Source organism: Stegostoma tigrinum, chromosome 21, assembly GCF_030684315.1.
Source record: "Stegostoma tigrinum isolate sSteTig4 chromosome 21, sSteTig4.hap1, whole genome shotgun sequence".
NCBI lineage: Eukaryota > Metazoa > Chordata > Chondrichthyes > Orectolobiformes > Stegostomatidae > Stegostoma > Stegostoma tigrinum.
This window is the reverse complement of record NC_081374.1, coordinates 7,202,255-7,225,035: the sequence shown is the minus strand read 5'-3', so window position 1 is coordinate 7,225,035 and position 22,781 is coordinate 7,202,255. Positions and strand designations below refer to the sequence as shown.

General features: G+C 44.0%; 1 protein-coding gene across 8 annotated transcripts in view; it reads left to right on the top strand.

Annotated features, from left to right (window-relative positions):
* LOC125462683 (cyclin-dependent kinase 18-like) overlaps positions 1–21,496 on the top strand; it is a 181,461-nt gene extending 159,965 nt beyond the window's left edge. For all 8 annotated transcript variants that reach the window (XM_048552919.2, XM_048552912.2, XM_048552915.2 and 5 more), the window contains 6 exons: positions 3,214–3,311; positions 6,213–6,318; positions 8,002–8,044; positions 9,195–9,285; positions 15,631–15,708; positions 18,136–21,496. In XM_048552919.2, coding sequence (XP_048408876.1) covers positions 3,214–3,311; positions 6,213–6,318; positions 8,002–8,044; positions 9,195–9,285; positions 15,631–15,708; positions 18,136–18,173 — 454 coding nt within the window. In that variant the 3' untranslated portion in view covers positions 18,174–21,496. The remainder of the gene's footprint in view (positions 1–3,213; positions 3,312–6,212; positions 6,319–8,001; positions 8,045–9,194; positions 9,286–15,630; positions 15,709–18,135) is intronic.
* Positions 21,497–22,781: the final 1,285 nt, after the last annotated feature.

Genomic DNA, 22,781 nt, shown 5'->3' with positions numbered 1-22,781 from the left:
ATGTTCTCCAGCCTCCAGACTAGGACTTGAACTTTTGACTTTCTGACTCAGAGTTTAGAGCAATATGTGCTGTGTTCTGTCTCACAACAGGTGTGCAATCTGTCTTTAAGAGTATGTGGTGATATATGAAAAGTTCATGAAGTCATTATTGTATCATGGCATGTGACTGACTAGTACAAAAGTTTCAGCCTCCATCTTACTGAGCTCTGTCTTCTTACGGCATGAAACGCTGAGGGTAGGCTGCTGCAGTGTGTCTGAATTGTTTAGCATGAGCCTAGACACACAAGTGCTTGGGATTGTCGTGTATAATCCAGGAGCTGGAATAAAAGTTCATTGAATTCTTCAAAGATAAGTGATGCAATTTTGTTTTATGCCTTAGGAGGTAACAGTTACAGATAATCAGTGTAGTTCACCACTTCACATCTCAGTGGCAGTAACCATCAGTTTCTGCTTATGAAAGAATCCTCACTGAAGATGACATAGTGCTGAATTGTAAAGCATTTTGATAACTGACCACAATAAGTTTGTATAAGTACAGATCTCCAACTTAAATAGCCTGCGGGCATGCTTGTGTTCTCTCTGGTTAAAGTTAAGACCTATCAAGCTGGAAACCCTCTATATTTTTTTAATGAAAATATAAAATGTGTCTTTCTGTTTCCTAGCATAAAGGTTAACATACAACAGTCAAAAAACTTTTTATAGGTTAAGAAGTAGAATCCACAGTCAGAACACTTTCTTACAGGCTTAAAACTGACCTGAGGTGTTAAAGAACTCTGTCAGTTTAACTAAAATGCTTTCCTGTTCAATAAAAAGGCATTCTAAATATCAAAAAGTGATTTTTGACCTAGAAAAGCCTATCTGTGTTCTTTTCATTTCCTTCAATTTGTCATCAAATCTGATGTGAAGTTGTCACTCCTTATTTGGTGTAAACATCCTCCTGATAGCTGAAACCTGCTACTACAGAATCTTTGTTAATTTGATATAATGTTTAAATTTGTTACAAAATACTGTGAAAAGTCAAAATATAGTGAGAACTCTCCAGCTCCATCTTAGAACACAGAAAAATAAAACTAAAGCATAGAATATAAAAGTAGGAAATAAAGAAAAAAATGTTCAACTTTACAATCCTTCTTGTTAAGTGCTCCGCCTTGGGCCATGGGCCTAGTGGCCAGGCACAAGTCTCATTTGCTATGCCACCACTGCAATGAAAGCCACCCTCCATCTCACATCTATTGATTCCCTCACCACTATGAGTCCTCACTGGGCCTCACCAATATAGACATCACCAGTGCCAACAGGTACTGCACCCAGCCCAAATTCAATTCCTCTGGAGCTATCAGTCTACTTCAGGCCCACCTCAGCAATGCAGCCACTGCCATTACTGCCAGGTCTCATAGTAGGCCCAAACAAGCCTCCACTGCCACCTCTATGAATGTACGCTGTAATGTGAATGTAAAGTTGCAGATCCATGCTTAGGAAAACCTATTTCAGAGATCAAAGCGAAGGAAGGTAAAATGTAAAGGCAGAACAGCAAGCCATGTAACAGGAATGAAGAATCAAGCCCTGTAACCAACTTCAATAAAATGAAAATCACAAAGCATGAACAAGAAACGCAACGTAAGCATTTGATAATGGATTGGGCATTGACTGACATTTTCACTGAATTATAGTTGATTAAGTAACACGTGCAGCTTTCCTTTGCAAATCAAACCATAACTAAGCCTGGTTCAGCCACATCCAGAGTATTGTGTCTAGTTCTGGTCACCTCATTACAGGAAAGATGTGGGAGTGTTAGAAAAGGTACAGAGGAGATTTACCAGGATGTTGCCTGGGATGGAGGAAAGGTCTTATGAGGAAAGGTTGAGAGAATTAGGGCTTTTCTCTTTAGAATGACGAAGGATGAGAGATGACTTGATAGAGGTGTACAAAATGATCAGAGGTATAGATAGAGTGGACAGCCAGAGACTTTTTCCTAGGGTGGAGGTAACTATTACAAGAGGGCATAGTATAAAAGTAAGTGGAGATAGATATAGGGGAGATGTCAAAGGTAGGTCCTTTACTCAGAGAGTGCTAAGGGCATGGATTGCATTGCCGGCGAGGGTAGTGGAGTCGGTCTCATAAGGGACATTTAAGCGGCTATTAGATAGGCATATGGCTAATAGCATAGTAGGGGTGGAGGTTAGGTAGACTTTAGGATTAGTGTAAAGGTTTGGCACAACATCGTGGGCTGAAGGACCTGTACTGTGCTGTACTGTTCCATGTTCTATTTCTATGTTAATCCCAAAAGGAGATCTCTTAAAACATGGCTTCTTATTAGCAAGGAAGGGTTCCATTAGAATAGAGGGAACCAATCATTCTGAGGGTTGAGTGCTCAATACATCCAATTAGCTCACCGCAGACACACAAGTGCCTTTGATTGTAATATAGTTTAATAAATGCCAGGAGCAATAACAGTGTGGCACTGTGGGGAATCCCTGTAACCCATCCAAATCTGGGGAGGAAACAGCCTAGTGGTATTAACAGTGAACTGTTAATCCAGAGAAAAAACGCGAATGAACTGCAGATGCAGTAAATCAGAAACAAAACAGAAGTTGCTGGAAAAGCTCAGCAGATCTGGCAGCATCTGCTTTCATAGGATATGGGCATTTCTGGCTGGGCTAGCATTTAATGCCTATCTCTATTTGCCCACTGAGAAGGCGGTGGTGATCAGCCTTCGTGAACCACCGCTGTTCATGTGCTGTAGGTAGATCCAAAATGCCACTAGGGAGGGGATCCCTGGATTTTGTCTCAGCACCATGAAGGAAGAATGTTATATTTCCAAGTCAGGATGGTGAGTGGCTTGGAGGGAAGTATGCAGGTGATGATGTTCCTATGTATCTGCTGCCCTGGTACTTCTAGATGGAAATGATTGTAAGGTTTAGAAGGTGCAGTCTTAAAACCCTTGGTGAACTTCTGTGTTGCAGCTTGTAAATGGTACACATTGCTGCTACTATGCCTCAGTGGTAGAGGGACTGAATATTTGTGGATGTGGCACCAATGAAGCTGTAAACTGACACTATCCCAATTGGTTGCTCTGAAGTAGAAAGAATTATGTAGATTATTGTTCTACTCTAGACTGTGACTATTACAGTGCATAGCTTTGCTCTAGATTCAGGTCTCTTGAATTGAATGTGCGCAAATCCCAATCTCCTTTTCTCTGCTCATCGTTTCCAGGGGAGTTGGTTGTATTCTATATGAAATGGCTGCTGGAAGGCCTCTGTTTCCTGGCTCCACAGTGAAGGAAGAATTGCACTTAATTTTCAGGCTTTTAGGTAAGTGCAGCATTGAGATACACTGATTGAGACTCTCAGAATACACTAAGCCCCAGTTCCTGAAGTGAGTTTAGCAATCCAAGTTCACATATTCATGACAAAGATGTTAGCTATGCTGAAAACTTTCATTAGGAAAGCAAATAAGTTAAAAGTGTCATTAAAAAACATAACAACAATAACTTTGCAACTCTTAGATCTTGAACTGTGTAATTTCAGAAACTGCCCTTATGATACCTGCTTAGCATTTTGTTACATTCTCTCCCACACATGGCTTTGTCTTATGTGTCAGAGATAATGGGAACTGCAGATGCTGGAGAATCCAAGATAACAAAGTGTGGAGCTGGATGAACACAGCAGGCCAAGCAGCATCTCAGGAGCACAAAAGCTGATGTTTCGGGCCTAGACCATTCATCAGAGAGGGGGATGGGGGGAGGGTTCTGGAATAAATAGGGAGAGAGGGGGAGGCAGACTGAAGATGGAGAGAAAAGAAGATAGGTAGAGAGGAGAGTATAGGTGGGGAGGTAGGGAGGGGATAGGTCAGTTCAGGGAAGACGGACAGGTCAAGGAGGTGGGATGAGGTTAGTAGGTAGGAGATGGAGGTGCGGCTTGGGGTGGAAGGAAGGGATGGGTGAGAGGAAGAACAGGTTAGAGAGGCGGAGACAGGCTGGGCTGGTTGTGTGATGCAGTGGGGGGAGGGGACGAACTGGGCTGGTTTTGGGATGCAGTGGGCGAAGGGGAAATTTTGAAGCTTGTGAAGTCCACATTGATGCCATTGGGCTGCAGGGTTCCCAAGCAGAATATGAGTTGCTGTTCCTGCAACCTTCGGGTGGCATCATTGTGGCACTGCAGGAGGCCCATGATGGACATGTTGTCTGAGGAATGTGAGGGGGAGTTAAAATGGCTCGTGACTGGGAGGTGCAGTTGTTTACTGCAAGCCGAGCAGAGGCGTTCTGCAAAGCGGTCCCCAAGCCTCCGCTTGGTTTCCCTAATGTAGAGAAAGCCACACCGGATACAATGGATACAATGTACCACATTGGCAGATGTGCACGTGAACATCTTCTTAATATGGAAAGTCATCTTGGGGGCTGGGATGGCCCAGTTCGTCCCCTCCCCCCACTGCATCCCAAAACCAGTCCAGCCTGTCTCTGCCCCCCTAACCGGTTCTTCCTCTCACCCATCCCTTCCTCCCACCCCAAGCCACACCTCCATCCCCTACCTAGTAACCTCATCCCACCTCCTTGACCTGTCTGTCTTCCCTGGACTGACCTATCCCCTCCCTACCTCCCCACCTATACTCTCCTCTCCACCTATCTTCTTTTCTCTCCATCTTCGGTCTACCTCCCCCTCTCTCCCTACTTATTCCAGTTCCCTCTCCCCATCCCCCTCTCTGATGAAGGGTCTAGGCCCGAAACGTCAGCTTTTGTGCTCCTGAGATGCTGCTTGGCCTGCTGTGTTCATCCAGCTTCACACTTTGTTATGTTTGTCTTATGTGGGTCTTGTGTACTTTTCTCTCAGTAAAGAGGACCCTTTTCCTGCCTTTTGCACCTTGATTTACACCCACTTTACATCTCTATTTTCTTTCATCACATTGAACGAACCCTTTCTCTTTTCCCTGGACCTCTACACCATTTGTTCCCTTTGTTTCTCCTCCTCCTCCTCTGTTGAAAGTATTAAAAAAACACTGTCCTACATTTTCAGTTTTGAAGCAGTGTCATTCAGGCCTTGAAACATGAATTCTGTTTCTATTTCTCTCTCTACTGATGCTGCCAGACCTGCTGAATTTCTCCAGCAATTGCCGTTTTGGTTTCAGACCTTCAGCATCTGCACTATTTTATGTTTATTACAATGCTAGAATGTTTCATGAATGTAATGAAACATCTCCAGCCCTCCACAGAAACTTCATAAAATAAAACATGAGCCACACAAAGAGATATTAGGGGGGATGGCCAAAGGTCTAGTCAAAAAGTAGATTTTCAGATACATGTAAAATGTCACAGATGCTGGAAATCTAAAATAAAACTGAAAATGCTGGAGAAACTCAACAGGTCTGGCAGCATTTGTGGAGAGCAACGTTTAGGGAAGGAATTTCAAAGCTGAGTCTACCAATGGTGGAGCAATTGCAATTGGGAACGCACAAGGGGCCAGAATTAAGGAATTGCAGCAGAGATAATGGGAACTGCAGGTGCTGCAGAAACCGAGATAACAAAGTGTGGAGCTGGATGAACACAGCAAAAGGATTGCAGGTCTCTCAGAGGGTTATGGGCTGGTGGGAATTACAGTGTCAAAGTGGGTGAGGCCATGAAAGGTTCTGATAACAAAGATGAGAATCTTTAGCTTGCTGGTTTACAGGGAGCCAGTGAACACAGGATTAATAGGGGAATGGGACTTCCTGTGAGTTAAGGCATGGGCAGCTGAATTTTGGAAGGTTGAACATTGGAGTCCAGCTAGATGTGCTTTGGAATAATTAAGTCTAAAGGTAAGAAGGGCTGTGACTAATGGTTTCAGCAGCAGATGAGCTGAGGCAGAGATGAAATTGAGTGTTGTTATGGAGGTGAAAAGATGAAGGTGAATCTTAGTTATTTTGCAAATATGTGTTTGAAAACTCATCTTGAGGTCAGATAACACACTAGAATTACACATTGACTGCTTTATGCTAAAAGGCTTAACAGGGACACAGTCAGAGTGAGTACTTAGGGACAATTTTCCCTCTAAAATCCAGTTTTTCTAGGATGGAAGAACTCCGAGTTTCAATCAATAAATCATTTGTTAAGACCATATGATGTGGGAGCAGACTATTCGGCCCATCGAGTCTTTAAATGAGATCATGGCTGATCTGATAATCCTAAACTCCATTTTCCTGCCTTATCTTCATACCCTCGATTCTCCGATGCCTTGTTCCAGGTACGCCAGGAGAAGACACATGGCCAGGAATAACATCCAATGAAGAATTCAAGGCTTATAATTTTCCTTACTACCGACAACAACCAATGATACACCATGTTCCCAGGTACACTGGAAGCCATCTTCTTTATTTCTCCATTATTGTAAATCATGTATTAGCTAGAATTTACAGCACATCAGGCCATTCTGCCCAGCATGTCTAAACTGTTTTTCTTTAATGGGATGTGGGTGTCACTAACCCATTCCTAATTGCCCTTGATCTGAGTGGGTTGCTACAGCCATGTCAGACAACAGTCAAGAGTCAGTTACATTGCTGTGGGTCCGGATTCACATGAAAGCCAGACCAGGTAAGCATGGCAGATTTCGTTCTGTGAAGGACATTACAGAATCAGATTTAACAACAGTCAGTGATAGTTTCATGCTCAACACCACTGGCTTTGATTTCTACCATTATTAATTAATCACTCCCCTCTCCCAATTTACAGTCATTCAGGTAGTAATCTGCCTTCTTGTTTTCGCTTTCAATTTTATTTGCCCTTTCACCCACCCAGCTGAAACATCTCTGCATCCTCAGCACAGTTCACCCTCCAACCCAGCTTGGTTTCATCTGCAAACTTTGAGATGTTACATTTCGTTCCCCATCCAAAGCAGTCATATCAATCCCTGAGGCACCCACTATTTACTGCCTGCCACGTTGAAAAGGACCCATTAATTCTAACTCTTTGTTTCCTCTCTGCCAACCAGTTTTCTATCCATCTCAATACAATTTCCCCAATCTTCCCTTTAATCTTCTACAATGATCTCTTAGGCGGGACTTTATCAAATGTTTGTTGAAAGTCCAATTATATCACATTGACTGGCTCCCCTGTTTCAACTCCATGAGCTACATCTTCATAGAATTACAACACATTTGTCAAGCATGATTTCCTCTTCATAAGTTTATGCTGACTTTGTCTGATCCTGCCACTGCTTTCTAAATGATCCACTATAAAGTCCATGGTAATGGATTCAAGAATTTTCTCCACTACTGAAGTTAGGTTTACTGGTTTATAATTCCTTGTTATCTCTCTACCTCCCTTTTTGAATAATAGAGTGACATTAGCCACCCTCCAATCTGCAGGGACTGTTCCAGAGTCTATAGAATCTTGGGGAGATGACCACCAATGCATCCACTATTTCCAGTGGATTTCTAATCCATATTACCACTACATTACATATAAAAATGTATTATACATGTTACAATATCCATAACAGTGATCCTGTGACTTGGTGCTTTTATCTCTGTGCCAAAAGGTTGTGGCTTTAAATGTGTCTCTAGAAACTTGAGCCCATACGTTTGTTTATACTAAGGAAACACTGCACTGTCAGAGTTGCTGACTTTCAGACAAGATTTTTCAAATTGATGTTCCACTTGGTCGTTGGAGGGAAATTAAGTGTGAGATGGTGTCCTCATGTGTCTGTTGGCCTTTAGGTAGAAAAGGTTGAAGATTTGGAAGATGCAATGAAAAGATGCTTGATGAGTTACTGCACTGCATCTTGTAGATACTAGAGAACAATTACAGTTCTTCCAGTTCTCTATGTAACATTCCTCTGTCTGCTATTGTTAATGTAGCAGTGACAGGTCTATTTTAAATGAGTTGGCATAGCCTCTAAAACCCGGACTGAGGAATTTCAGGTGAATATTTTAAGCGTCTATCTGGCAATATTAGCAAGGATAACTTCCAGTCTGCATTTATTTTGATAATTATCTATGATGATGTTGAAAATGTTTCTATTTCTGTTTCTCCAGGTTGGATGCTGAGGGTCTAGATCTTTTTGCAAACCTTTTACTGGTAAGCAGCTAAATAATCAATACATTACAAATGGTTTTCTCTAACTGCTTGCAATTTTATGACAATTGTTTAATTTTCCATACCTTTTGAAAGGCGAGAATGTTCTCACGCAATTTTTAACTTCAGCAAGAATTTTTGCTTTTATTATTAAGAAGAATGTGAGATTGCTAGTACAGCTAGCATCAATTGCCCACACTTAATTGCCCTTAAAACGGGAGCTGATGTTCTTGTACTTTTTGCGGTGGTAGTACAGCTACAACACCATTAGAAGGGGGCAAGGAATTTTTCACAACCACAACTAAGAGATGGCAATACACTCCCAAATCAGGATGGTGTGTAGTTGGATGGGGGACTTGGGTGGCATGATTTCCTCATGTATCTATTGAGTAGGAAATAAAGATTTGGAAGATACTGTAAAAATACTCTTGATGAGTTACTGCACTGCATCTTGTAGATAATGAAGAGCAATCCCAGTTCTTCAAGTATCTCCACAGAACATCTTCCCCACTTGCATGCTGGTCTAAAGGTTTCAACAGAATTGCACGAAGCAGGTTAGCCATAAGCCCTGAAGGAATGAGGAACCTGTTACAAGCCCCAAAATTCACAGTGAGAAATGCTGAGAAATTGTTTTTGCAAAGTGTTTTGCAGAGAGGTTCCATTCTGCAATGCCACAGGCCAGCAGTATTGGCCTTGCTGATGATTGCAGCCAACAATCCATTTGTTGTGCTGCTCTTTGAGGTTTCAGCTCCTGTTCATTGGGACTGTGTTTTGTGCAAAGCTGCAATGATCTGCAAAGGAACCGATGGTGAAGTGAGGAAAACATTTAATGGAATGCACTAGCTGTGGCAGAGTCAATTGGCACGTTCAAGAGGGCACTGGATAAAAATTATGTGCAAGGTTAATGGGAAATGGCAGGAGAGTGGCACGAGGTAATGATGCTTATTTAGTGATGGGCAATTAGCCTTCCTTTGTGCTGTAACACTTCTGTCATTCTGTGAGTTTACTTTTGAAACTCTTATCAGAAACAGATCTATTTAAACGTGGGCTTGTGTTGTCTTCCTTTTGAACTGTCCTGCTTTCACTGAAGTTAGGTCAAGTCAAATTGCTGGTAGATGTTGACTGACATTTCAATTCATTTCTCTCTTCTCAGTATGAGGCCAAGAAGAGGATTTCAGCTGAGGACGCTCTTCAACATCTTTATTTCAAGAACTTGGGAGAAAGAGTGCACTTTCTACCAGACAGTGAGTCCCTTCTCAATGTGAAATCCTTTCCTATCCTATGCCGGGATCTCATGTTTTGCTGTGAAACTGTCTAGGGTTTTGGGTGCTCTGCTGTTCTCGTTGGCATCTTGAAATGTCCCACTCTGCCTCAGCACCAAGAGTAAGGCAATGGTTCCAGTAATACACTATCTTGTCTCTAAGGCCAAAAGGTTATGAATTTAAGCACCATTTCAGTGACTTGAGCCTATAATTAATGTCAACACTTACAGTGCAGTGGCTTTTGAATACAACATTAAACTAGTCCCTGCTGTACTATTCAAAGAAGATCTCCTCTCAACTAATATTACTGAAAACTGATAACGTGTTCACTGATTTATTGGCTATTGTGGGATCTTGCTATGCACAAGTCTAATGCTGTGTATCCTTTATCAGTAGAATGGATACAGCATAGAAGAAGGCCATTCAAACCATTGTGCCCCTGCAACCTCTCTGGAAGAACCGCGCAAACAGTACCTGCCCCTACCCCTTCATCGTAACCATCCAATTGTTTTCTCTGCAAATGCTTAACCTTTTCAAAAAAAAAGCACAATTGAACTGCTTCTGCCACATTCTGAGGCACTGCATTCCCAATCCTTTCCATTTGCTGTACTTTCTTATGTTGCAATTGACTCCTATGCCATACACTTTATACCTCTGTCCTCTGGTTCCATTAAGAACAGTTTCTCCCTACATCCTCTGTCTTCATCCCTCTTGAACATCTCCACGAAATGTCCTTTTTAACTTTCACTTCTCCAGAGAGAAAAATTCCAGGTCCTGTAGTCATTTCACACAACTGAAGAGCCTCAGGAACTATTCTTCAGATGCTATCTCATCCTTCCTAAACCGCAGTGCCCAGATTTGCATGCAATACTACGGTTGAGGCCAAACTAGGATTGTATACAGGTCCATCATTACCTGTTGGTTTTTTAATCTGTGTCGCTATTTATAAAGTCAGGAGGTTGTATGTTTTACTAGCCATTTTCTCAACCTGCCTCTGAAATCCTCAAAGATTTGTCCACAAATACCACCAGGACCCTGAGATCCAGAACCCGCCTTAGAATTGTATCCTTTATTTTATATTGTCTCTTGCTCTTCCACCAACAATGTATCACTTCAGGACTTCTTTATATTGAATTTTGTCTACCATTTGTCTACTGCTTTTATGACCCTTAATACTCTTACCTGACAAATATCCATCAACTTCAGTTTTGACATTTTCAATTGATTTTGGCTCACTGTAACTGTATCCTACCTCTGGCCTCAACAGTTTCCTGGGAAAACAGTTCGAGATGTCCACACTACCCTTTGTGTAAAGAATTGCTTCCTGACTCCATCCTGAAGACCCAAACTGTAACCTTAAGGTGATGCCCTCTCGTTATGGATTCTCCCCCCAGGTGATCTTTATGATCAGCAATATCAAAGCCTTTCATCTGCTCCAATGCCTCAAATAAATTGCCTGATGATCTGCCATACCTGAGGAAATACAATCCCAGGCTCTGTTGGTCCCTTGGCTGGAAACGTTGAGTCTTTTTCTATCTCCACAGGTGCTACCAGATCTGCTGAGTTTCTCCAGCACTTTAGAACATAGAACATAGAACGTTACAGCGCAGTACAGGACCTTCGGCCCTCAATGTTGCACTGATCTGTGAAACCAATCTGAAGCCCAACTAACCTACACTATTCAATTATCATCCATACATTTATCCAATGACCATTAAAATGCCCTTAAAGTTGGCGAGTCTACTACTGTTGTAGGCAGGGCATTCCACACCCTTACTACTCTCTGAGCAAAGAATATACCTTTGACATCTGTCCTAGATCTATCACCCCCAATTTAAAGCTATGTCCCCCTGTGCTAGCCATCACCACCTAAGGAAAAAGGCTCTCACTGTCCACCCTATCCAATCCTTTGATCATCTTTTGTGTCTCTATTAAGTCACTTGTTAACCTTCTTCTCTCTAACAAAAACAGCCTGTAGTCCCTCAGCCTTTCCTCATAAGACCTTCCCTCCATACGAGGCAACATCCTGGTAAATCTCCTCTGCACCCTTTCCAAAGCTTCCACATCCTTCTTATAATGCAGTGACCAGAACTGTACGCAATACTCCAAGTGCGGCCACACCAGAGTTTTGTGCAGCTTCACCATAACCTCTTGGTTCCGGAACTCGATCCCTCTGTTAATAAAAGCTAAAACACTGTAAGCCTTCTTAACAGCCCTGTCGACCTGGGTGGCAACTTTCAAGGATCTGTGTACATGGAAACCGAGATCTCTCTGCTCATCTACACTGCTAAGAATCTTACCATTAGCCCTACTTTCTGATGTTGTAATCGCACTCTTTTCCCCATAGACAAATTTTTTTGGTAGACACAAAGTGGGCTGTTGTCTTAGTCCCTGTGTCTTCATTTCCCCAGGTAATTATGAACAGTCTCTCGCTGAGATTGAAGCTCAGTTGGCTGGGCAGCTGGCCTGTATTAGAATCCCTACAGGCCCTTCAGCCCAACAAGTCCACACTGAACCTCAGTGCATCCCATCCCGACCCATTTCCCCGATAACCCATGTAATCTACACATTCCTGAACATTACGGGAAATGTAGCATGACCAATTCACCTAACCTGCACATCTTTGAGCTGTGGGAGGAAACCAGAGCACCCTGAGGAAATCCTTGCAGACACGGGGAGAACGTGCAAACTCCACAAAATGATATAGACAAAGGCATTAAAAGTAATAATAGCAAATTTGCTGATGACACAAAGCTGGGTGGCAGGATGAAATGTGAGGAGGATGTTATTAGAATACAGGGTGACTTGGACAGGCTACGTGAGTGGACGGATGCATGGCAGATGCAGTTTAATGTGGATAAATGTGAGGTTATACACTTTGGTGGCAAGAACAGGAAGGCAGATTACTTTCTAAATGGAGTCAAGTTAGGTAAAGGGGAAGTACAATGAGATCTGGGTGTTCTTGTACATCACTCAATGAAAGCAAGCATGCAGGTACAGCAGGCAGTAAAGAAAGCTAATGGCATGCGGGCCTTCATAACAAGAGGAATTGAGTATAGGAGCAAAAAGGTCCTTCTGCAGCTGTACAGGGCCCTGGTGAGACTGCACCTGGAGTATTGTGTACAGTTTTGGTCTCCAAATTTGAGGAAGGACATTCTTGCTATTGAGGGAGTGCAGCGCAGGTTCACGAGGTCAATTCCCAGAATGGCGGGACTATCATATGTTGAAAGCTTGGAGCGACTGGGCTTCTATACACTTGAGTTTAGAAGGATGAGAGGGGATCTGATTGAGACGCTTAAGATTATTAAGGGATTGGACACTCTGGAGGCAGGAAGCATGTTTCCACTGATGGATGAGACCAGGACCAGAGGACACAGTTTAAAAATGAGGGGTAGGCCATTTAGAACAGAGTTGAGGAAAAACCTCTTCACCCAGAGAGTGGTGGATATATGGAATGCCCTGCCCCAGAAGGCAGTGGAGGCCAAGTCTGTGGATAGTTTCAAGAAAGAGATGGATAGAGCTCTTAAAGATAGTGGGATCAAGGATTATGGGGATAAGGTAGGAACAGGATACTGATTGTGAATGATCAGCCATGATCATAATGAATGATGGTGCTGGCACGAAGGGCCGAATGGCCTACTCCAGCACCTATTGTCTATTGTCCACACACACTGACACCCAAGACCGGAATCGAAGCTGGGTCCCTAGTGCTGTGAGGCAGCAATACTAACCACTGAGCCACCGTGCGGCCCCTTGTTTTGTAATGCAGCACGGGTTCAATCCCTGCACCGGCTGAGGTTACCACCAAGGACTGTCCTTCTCAAACTTTCTCCTGACCCAAGGCAAGGTTGAGCTACCATCGGTTATTTCTCTCTCCAGTGAGACAGCAGCCCCTGTTGGGCAGTAAGACTGTGGTTACTTGATTTTATACTAATGACAGGCTCAGGTCTTGACTGCATTCGCACACCAAGTCTCCCTCACCTGCCCCCAACACCCCGGATCCCAACCACCCACCACACCCATGGAAAATCCACTTCCACTCTTGGTTTGAGCAGATCTATAGACTGAGATGTCTATTCAAGTTCAAAAACAATAGGTTACCAATGCCCCTTTGCCTACAATATCAAACAGGCACACTGTGCTGTACACACTATATAATGAGGGCCTCGAGTTACAAATATTTCTGCTTAATGTTACGAAACCGTTCTGGTTAAATCGACGATATTTCTAGATGAATTATAAGGTGTCCAAGTGATATGTTTCATTTGTCTACCATAAGCGTGCCAACCAGGAAGAGCAGGCAATAGATATAGCCTGTAAACGCCTTCTGTGTTCCAGCAGCTCACCCATTCTCACAGTTTAGATTCACTCAGGTTAGATGCTGGGTATGAAATCTTCGATGATATACTTATTGCCCCCACAAATTATCACACAAAGTCAAACCTACCCCATCACTTTCAAAATATTCCAACGAGTGGCACTTGCAGTGAGATTGCCTTTCTGCTCATATAATTTTTTCCGTTAGGTACTGAACTCTGCATTTCTAGTTAAGAATTCCCAAACCGGTCCCATCAGAAATGTGGAGCTGAACTTGAAACTGTTCCCCTGTTGCTCAGGGTAAATGGCAGGTGTTAAACCCTAGATAATAAAATGTGAGGCTGGATGAACACAGCAGGCCCAGCAGCATCTCAGGAGCACAAAAGCTGACGTTTCGGGCCTAGCCCGAAACGTCAGCTTTTGTGCTCCTGAGATGCTGCTGGGCCTGCTGTGTTCATCCAGCCTCACATTTTATTATCTTGGATTCTCCAGCATCTGCAGTTCCCATTATCACGGTGTTAAACCCTGCTCTGTTTTACAGCAACCAGCCTGCGGGGCTCTGAGGTTTCACTGTCCGGCAGTATATCTAGTAGCTCTGACAGTCACTGTGAAACTGTAAGCTTGGAAGATAACTGTGGAGTCAGGGTGGCACTTGGTTAAGGGGTCAGGCCGACAAGTGGATAGGGTAGTTGGGGTAAGTGGTGGTGCCAGGTAAGTAGGGGGGCGTTGGTGAGGGCTGAGTATGTTGAGGCCAGGAGTTCAGGCAGCAAATTAATTGGGAGGCGATGGCCTGGTGATATTATCGCTGGACTGTTAATCCAGAGACCCAGATAACATCCTGGGGACCCCGCGTTTTAAGCCAGCCATGGCAGATGGTGGAATTTGAATCCAATAAATATCTATGACCATGAATCCATTGTCGATTGCCAGGAAAAACCCATCTGGTTCACCAATGTCCTTTAGGGAAGGAAACTGCCCTCCTTACCTGGCCTGGCCTACATGTAACTCCAGATCCACAGCAATGTGTTTGGCTCTTAACTGCCCTCTGGGCAATTAGGGATGGGCAATAAATGCTGCCTAGCCAGCGATGCCCTCATCCCAAGAATGAATAAAGGAAGTTTCAGGGTTTGTGAGGATTCAGGCTGGTAGTAATTGTGTTGGGTCGGGTTTGGCAGGGTTGTCAGGGGGTATCGCAGGCTTCTACAGAGATTGGATTAGCATTAGAATAGCGTTTTAATCCTGGATTTTTTTTAAAAGCTTGAATTCCAATTTCACCATCTGCCAGATGAGCCCAAAACATTAGTCTGGATTTTGGGATTACCCATCTACTGGTATTACCATTACGTTGGGGTTCCCCTTTGCAAATGCTTTATAAAACAGAGCATAACATCAAGCCGCAGAAGGGGTTATGAGGTGACGTGACAAAGGAGGTATGTTATATGTCTCACATTGCAGGAAAGCTGTCGGGAGATTATTAGGGTCCAGATACCGGAAGGCAGAGTTGGCAGTAGTGGTGTGAGTAAAATCGGACAGGTTCAATTAAAGAAGCGCAGATAACTTAGCGGGCTATTTGGCAGGAGCAGATTACACAAATGGGAGAGGAGCAGGAGTCATCATGGAGGGATTTAAAAATCAGGCAGAGCAGTTAGGAATGAAGATTGTTTGTCCAGACAACATTGTAGGACATTGTAGAGTGAGACCAGGGGAATGGAGAATCTGGTGCATGGGACCAAATTAGGTTGAGTGGTCTGTTTCAGATCTGTCATTCTGCGTCATCACCGCCTGATACCAAGCTGTCGTGAGGAAGCGGTGTACTGCAAATCAGCAACACAGTATTCCCTATTTTCCCTTCCTTGGAAACACATGGGAATGATTCTGGTAGTGCAATGCCTGTTTGCAAGCCCTGTTTTGTCTGGAACTATATTCACTGAGTATGATAGTACAAAGGAAATATTAGTCACAGATCTCTGAACTAAATTCTCTTTTTTTTAATTTATCTCTCCTATGTAGCTATTAGTATTTTCACATTGAAAGAAATCCAATTGCAGAAGGATCCTGGTTATCGAGGGTCTTCATATCCCCAATTCGGTAAGTTTGTATGGCTTACCAGACCAATGCAACGATCAGAACTGATGGGGAGGAAAAGAAATTAAGCAAAAAAAAATCAAGGATTACAGCAGGACAGTGCAGAGATTCAGCTTCAATAAAGCAGCACGGTGGCTCAGTGGTTAGCACAGCAGCCTCACAGCACCAGGGACCCGGGTTTGATTCCAGCCTCAGGCAACTGTCTGTGTGGAGTTTGCACATTCTCCCTGTGTCTGTGTGGGTTTCCTCTGGGTGCTCCGGCTTCCTCCCACAGTCCAAAGATGCGTAGGCTAGGTGGATTGGCCATGCCAAACTGCCCATAGTGTTCAGGGATGTGTGGGTTACGTGGGTTATAGGGGATTGGGTCTGGGTGGGGTGGCTTGTTAGGCTGAAGGGCCTGTTTCCACACTGTGGGGTTTCTATGAAAGCAATTTAACATTAAAGCTGGATAGCAAAGCCTTGGGGTATTTCCTAAGTACCGAGCCAAAATACTGGTACTCTAAAGTAACTGGAATCAGAACAGAGGTATTCCAAGAATAACAAAGTGTGGAGCTGGGTGAACATACCAGGCCAAGCAGCATCTTAGGAGCACAAAAGCTGATGTTTCGGGCCTAGACCCAGAGAGGGGAGAGGGTTCTGAAATAAATAGGGAGAGAGGGGGAGGCGGATCGAAGATAGATAGAGGAGAAGATAGGTGGAAAGGAGACAGACAAGTTAAAGGGGTGGGGATGGAGCCTGTAGGGGTGAGTATAGGTGGGGAGTTAGGGAGGGGATAGGTCAGTTCAGGGAGGACAGACAGGTCAAGGGGGTGGGATGAGGTTAGAAGGTAGGAAATGGAGGTGCGGCTTGAGGTGGGAGGAGGGGATGGGTGAGAGGAAGAACAGGTTAGGGAGGTGGGGATGAGCTGGGCTGGTTTTGGGATGCAGTGGGGGGAGGGGAGATTTTGAAGCATGGGCCCAAGCTATCTTTGTAGGTTACGTGGAACAGTCCCTCTTCCGTACCTACACTGGTCCTAAACATCCCTCACAAGCCGTCCCCGCAATAACCACCAAAAGAGAATCCCCCTTGTCCTCACGTACCACCCCACCAACCTCTGGATCCAATGCATCATCCTCCGACACTTCCGCCATCTACAATCCGAACCGACCAACAAAGACATTTTTCCCTCCCCAACCTTATCTGCTTTCCAGAGAGACCACTCTATCCGTGACTCCCTTGTCCGCTCCACACTCCCCTCCAACCCCATCACACCCGGCACCTTCCCCTGCAACCGCAGGAAGTGCTACACTTGCCCCCACACCTCCTCCCTCACCCCTATCCCAGGCCCCAAGATGACTTTCCACATCAAGCAGATGTTCACCTGCACATCTGCCAATGTGGTATACTGCATCCACTGTACCCATTGTGGCTTCCTCTACATTGGGGAAACCAAGCGGAGGCTTGGGGACTGCTGTGCAGAACACCTCTGCTCGATTCGCAATAAACAACTGCACCTCCCAGTCGCGAACCATTTTAACTCCCCCTCACATTCCTCAGACGACATGTCCATCATGGGCCTCCTGCAGTGCCACAATGAGGCCACCCAAAGGTTGCAGGAACAGCAACTCATATTCCGCTTGGGAACCCTGCAGCCCAATGGTATCAATGTGGACTTCACCAGATTCAATATCTCCCCACCACCACCGCATCCCAAAACCATGCCAGCTTGTCCCCGTCTCCCTAACCTGTTCTTCCTCTCACCTATCACCTCCTCCTACCTCAAGCTGCACCTCCATTTCCTACCTTCTAACCTCATCCCACCCCCTTGACTTGTCCATCCTCCCCGAACTGACCTATCCCCTCCCTACCTGCCCGCCTACGCTCACCTCTACTGGCTCCATCCCCGCCCCTCTAATTTGTCTGCCTCCCCTCCACATCTTCTCCTCTATCTATCTTCAATTCATCTCCCCTTCTCTCCTTATTTATTTCAGAACCCCCTTCCTCTCCCCCATTTCTGATGAAGGGTCTAGGTCTGAAACGTCAGCTTTTGTGCTTCTAAGATGCTGCCTGGCCTGCTGTGTTCATCCAGCTCCACACTTTGTCATCTCGGATTCTCCAGCATCTGCGGTCCCCATTATCTCTATTCCAAGAATAACTGGGATCAAGGCACTGGTATTCCTGGAGTAACCGAGATGAGTGCGCTGGCATTCCCAGAATAACATGCTACCAGAGACAGTAGCAGATTTATGACATATTTAGGAGGACGTTTGATAGAGACTTGTGGGAGAAGAGACTAGAAGGTTTATGCTGATAGAGTTAGATGGGAAAGGATGGCCAGAAATTCAAGTGGAGCAGAGAAGTTAGCATGGGCTGGATGACCTCAATGGCCTATTCCTGCATTGGACATGTCACGTTTGTGTCGGATCTGACCTATCGTTTTCCATTTTCCAGCCCGGGGAAAGAATCGAAGACAAAGTGTTTTATTCTAGTTGGAGCCATGCTTCTGCCTCGCCCCCACATTACAAAAGAACACCAGCTCCCGGTCGCTTTGCAGTAGGGGGATGTGTGGAGTTGAAGGTGGGGGCTTCACTCTGCAGCATGGAACGGGACCAGGTGAGGCTCTGACAGTAATTCAAGATGATGCCTGTGTGAGATCAGCATCCTTCAACTGTGATCTTATACATCATCTCAAATCAGAACAGAAAGACTCAGAGCCTCAGGCTTGTTCTGCACTTCAATTAGATTCTAACTCCATGAATTCACCTTGGCACCAAATGTTGAATCTCCACGAAAGTTGTTTGGATTAAATCCTAATGCTACTAACTGGCTTCTTTACCCGCGTGCCCAGTAACTGTGCCCACAACTGTGCCAATTACCACATTTCATCATGATGAGGTATCCATTGCTAGTCTCCAGTATTGCATCCCAGTACAGCAGTTTTGTGCTGAAGCTGTCTCCCCATCAGTTTAGGGCTATCTAGCTTTGACATCCAACAGCTAATGTTGCCCCCACCTCTGTTCCTCACTTTTGCAGAGATTAAAGAATTTTGCTGATAGGTTTCCTCAACACTGCACATCCAAAGCATCCTCACTGCTTTATCCAGTGGGTTCACGGGGCATTACCTTGTTGCAGGTTTAAGGGGGCAAGTGTCACAGTGGTCCAGGAGAACAGGTTCAAACAGGCCCTGGTGGGTAAGCTGTCTGGACACCTCAGGGTTTATTGCAGGCACAGAGGGCAAGGGTGATAACAGACTTAATAGGCACAGATTCATGGCAAGTCCAAGGGACACGGCCGCTTTAGGACCATGAGAACACAACTAGTATGAGTTTGCTTCCTTCTTTCCTTCCTTGTCTCCCTTTTTCAGTCCCTCCGTCCTTTTTTTATCCCTTCTTTTCCTTTCTTCCCTCCCTTTCTCCTTCCTTCCTTCATTCCTTCCTATTTTTAATTCCTTCCGATCTTTCTCCCTCCCTTCCATTTCTTCCTCTATTCATATCTTCATTTCCTTCCAGCTCTCTGATGGGATAACCGAGTGATCAGCCAAGCACATTTACAAATACACAAACAAGGAACAAGAGTAGGCCACTCGTCTCAGTTCTGAGGAAGGGTCACCGGCCCCGAAACGTTAACTCTGTTTTCCCCACCACAGATGCTGCCAGACCTGCTGAGCTTTTCCAGCAACTTTGTTTTTGTGACTTTTGTGACCACCTTGCATCCCCTTGGTAACGAAGAACATATCTGTCTCTACCTTACAAGTGTTTATAGACTCTGTATTCACCACCTTTTGAAGAAGTGAATTCCAAAGACACTCAACCCTGTGAGAGAAAAAAAAATTCTGGTCTCTGTCTTGAATGGGCGACCCCTTATTTTTAAACAGTGACCCTTGTTCTAGATTCTCTCTCAACAGGAAACATCCTTTCTACATCTACCCGGTCAAGTCCCTTCAGGGTCTTGTTCATTTTAACTAAGCCACCTCTGACTCTTCTAACTGCACAAGATACAGGCCTGACCTTTCCTCATGGGGAATCTGCTCATTCTAGGTGTTAATTTAGTGAACCTTCTCTGAACTGCGTCCAGATTATTCACATCCTTCCATAAGTACAGTGACCAGTACTGTACACAGTAGTCCAGATGCAGTCTCACCAATTACCCTGTATAACTGAAGCATTTGGCATGGTCATGCTTATTTCCTGGCCTATCATTCATGTCGTCACAGTGAAAAGGTGGCACTGGAAATATGAGCCAGTCTGTACAGCCCAAAACTATAATGACTCCCCTGGGAGAGCACAGCAACATGGGTAGGTGGTTTGGGTCCTTGGCTGGGTCCTGAAGGAGAGGTATATGGAGTCAAACAGCTGTACAGTACGGAAGTAGACCTTTCAGTCCAATTTGTCCATACCGAGCAGATATCTTGAATTAATCTAGTCCCATCTGTCAGCATTTGACACATATCCCTTTAAACCCTTCCTATTCATGTATCCATCCATTTAAATGTTGTAATTGTACCAGCCTCCACCACTTCCTCTGGGAAGCTCATTCCATGCATGCACCATCTTCTGTGTGACAAAACGTGCCTCTTAGGTCCCTTTTATGTCTTTGCTCTCGCACCTTAAATCTATGCTCTCTGGTTTTGAACTCCTCTACACTGGGAAAAAGGCCTTGGCTATTCACCCTATCCATGGCCCTCACAGTTTTATAAATCTCTACAAGGTCACCCCTCAGCCTCTAACACTCTGGAGAAAACAGCCCCAGCCTATTCCACCTCTCCCTACAGCTCAAACCGTCCAACCCTGACAACATCCTTGTAAATCTTTTCCAAACCCTTTCATGTTTCACAACTTCTCTCCTAGATGGCAGGGAGACCAGAATTGAACGCAGTATTCCAAACGTAGCCGAACCAATGTCTTGTACAGCCACTATATGACCTCCCTACTCCTATATTCAATGCACTGACCAATAAAGGCAAGCATGCCAAATTCCTTCTTCACCATCCTGTCCACTTGCTTGAAAGACTGAAATGGGAGAATGGAACCAAGGAAAGAAAGATATTTTTCCATCAGTCAAACTACCTGTATGCTCCATTTCACTTGTGATTCACCTGACTTTGAGCACAGAAATTTCAATGTTACTAAGAGGACAAATATTGTTTAATCTGGAAGTGCACCGTCGATCGCTAATCCGTGCTGACATGTACCGGTGTTAAATTTCAGAATGCTAAACAACGTTGATAGCTTTTTTTTTAAAGCCTATGTGTTCTTGGGTAAGAATGTCCTGAATTGAAGCGTGCTCTTGATCTGTATCCATTTGATTTAAGATAACTCACTGTTTTCCACTTTTCAAACTTGTTTCTGGAAAAATATTGGAAGAGAGTCAGAATGTCAAACAAAAATAGTGAAAGCAATGTCCTGCAAATAGCATTGTTAAACTCAAGTTAGATCCAGTCTGTGCCCTTGCAAGAGACATACTGTGCTTTTCAGCCTTTGTATCGTAGAAAATTTCGGGAGACTCTCCTTTGAATGGGATATGAAAAAGAGGCTCCTTTGGCCCTCTCACACAGATCCAAGGACGTTCTTTTGAAGAAGAGCAGAGGAATTAGTCCTGGCATCCTCAGGCCAACAACATTGCTTTCAAAAAGAAAATGAGCAGATTTGCTTGCTATTACATTGCTGTTAGTAAAACTTTATGTTGGAAAATGGCTGCTGCAATTTCCCATATTGCAAAAGTGACTGCACTTAGAACATATATAATGGGCTGTGACATGTCTTGGGATGTCTTACAGTAGAGAACAGCACTAAATAAATGCCAAGTGTCTTTATTCTCTCTCCCGTCACCAGTCTCTGCACTGCTCACCTTGTGACCCTGGCAGATGTTGTGTAGTTGCTACGCTAAATGTCTACACGTTATACTCAAGTATTGTAATTCAAGTGTCACTTTACAGGAAAATTCTGAGCTCCAACAAACTTCTATTTACTATGGAAATCATTCACCTAATGTCTGACATCTGTCAGTGATTTGTTTTTTTAAGAGTTTCAAGTGTCAAGTGTCTCCCTGCGTCCTAAGAGTAACTATTTTGGATTTTTGTTTGTAAAAATGAGAACGCTTTGCTAACACAATCAGATGTTACTGCTCTTTTAGCCTGAAGCTAAGATGTTGGAGGGGTTTTCCTGGTCATTGATATCAGTCTATGGAAAGGATTACTATTGGGAGGACTTATGCAAAAATTACTTTTTAATAATTAAAAAATTCTAAAATCTTGCTTTGAAAAAGGAATAACTAGATTCTTACCCCTTTGTGTAACTAATTGGAAAGCGGAATACTGTGCTTCTTAATGCCCTGCCATTAAAAACAGAAAGTGCCAGGAATACACAGCAGGTCAGGCAGAATCTGCAGAAAATCATAGAAGTCCTACAGTGTGGAAATAGGCCATTTAGCCCATTGAGTCTGCATCAACCCTCTGAACAGCATCCCTCCCGCACCCCTACCCAATCCCTGTAACCCTGCATTTACCATGGCTAATCCACCTAGCCTGTATATCCTCAGATAATACAGATAATTTAGCATGGCCAATACACCAGTCTTTGGACTGTGGATACCCACGCAGACACGGAGAGAATATGCAAAATCCACACAGACAGTCACACAAGGTAGGAATTGGTGCTGTGAAGGAGAGGTGCTAACCAATGAGCCACTGAAAGAAAAAAGAAACTTTTTGTTGTTGGAAGGATTTGTGTAAAACAAAGGTTTTTATTTAATGATTCAAACAGTTATAGAATTCCTTAAATCTTGTAAAAAAGGGGATAACTAGATTCTCAGTGCCTTCACATAACTAACTCAAAAGGAAAATACTGCGCTTATCAAAAACTGGTCAGAAAAACAGAAAATCCTGGGAATACACAGCAGGTCACACAGAAGGGAAACAGAGTTAATGTTTCAGGTTGATGACCATGTGTCAGAATTGCAGAAATGTAAACTGATAACTCAACTCTGTTCTTCTTATGTATACTTGTCTTTTGAATATGTTGCAAATTAGTTTGAAAACCATATTGTTGTATGATCAATTTATGGGTGACCTGGGCTCAGGCAAATGACAGGATCCAATC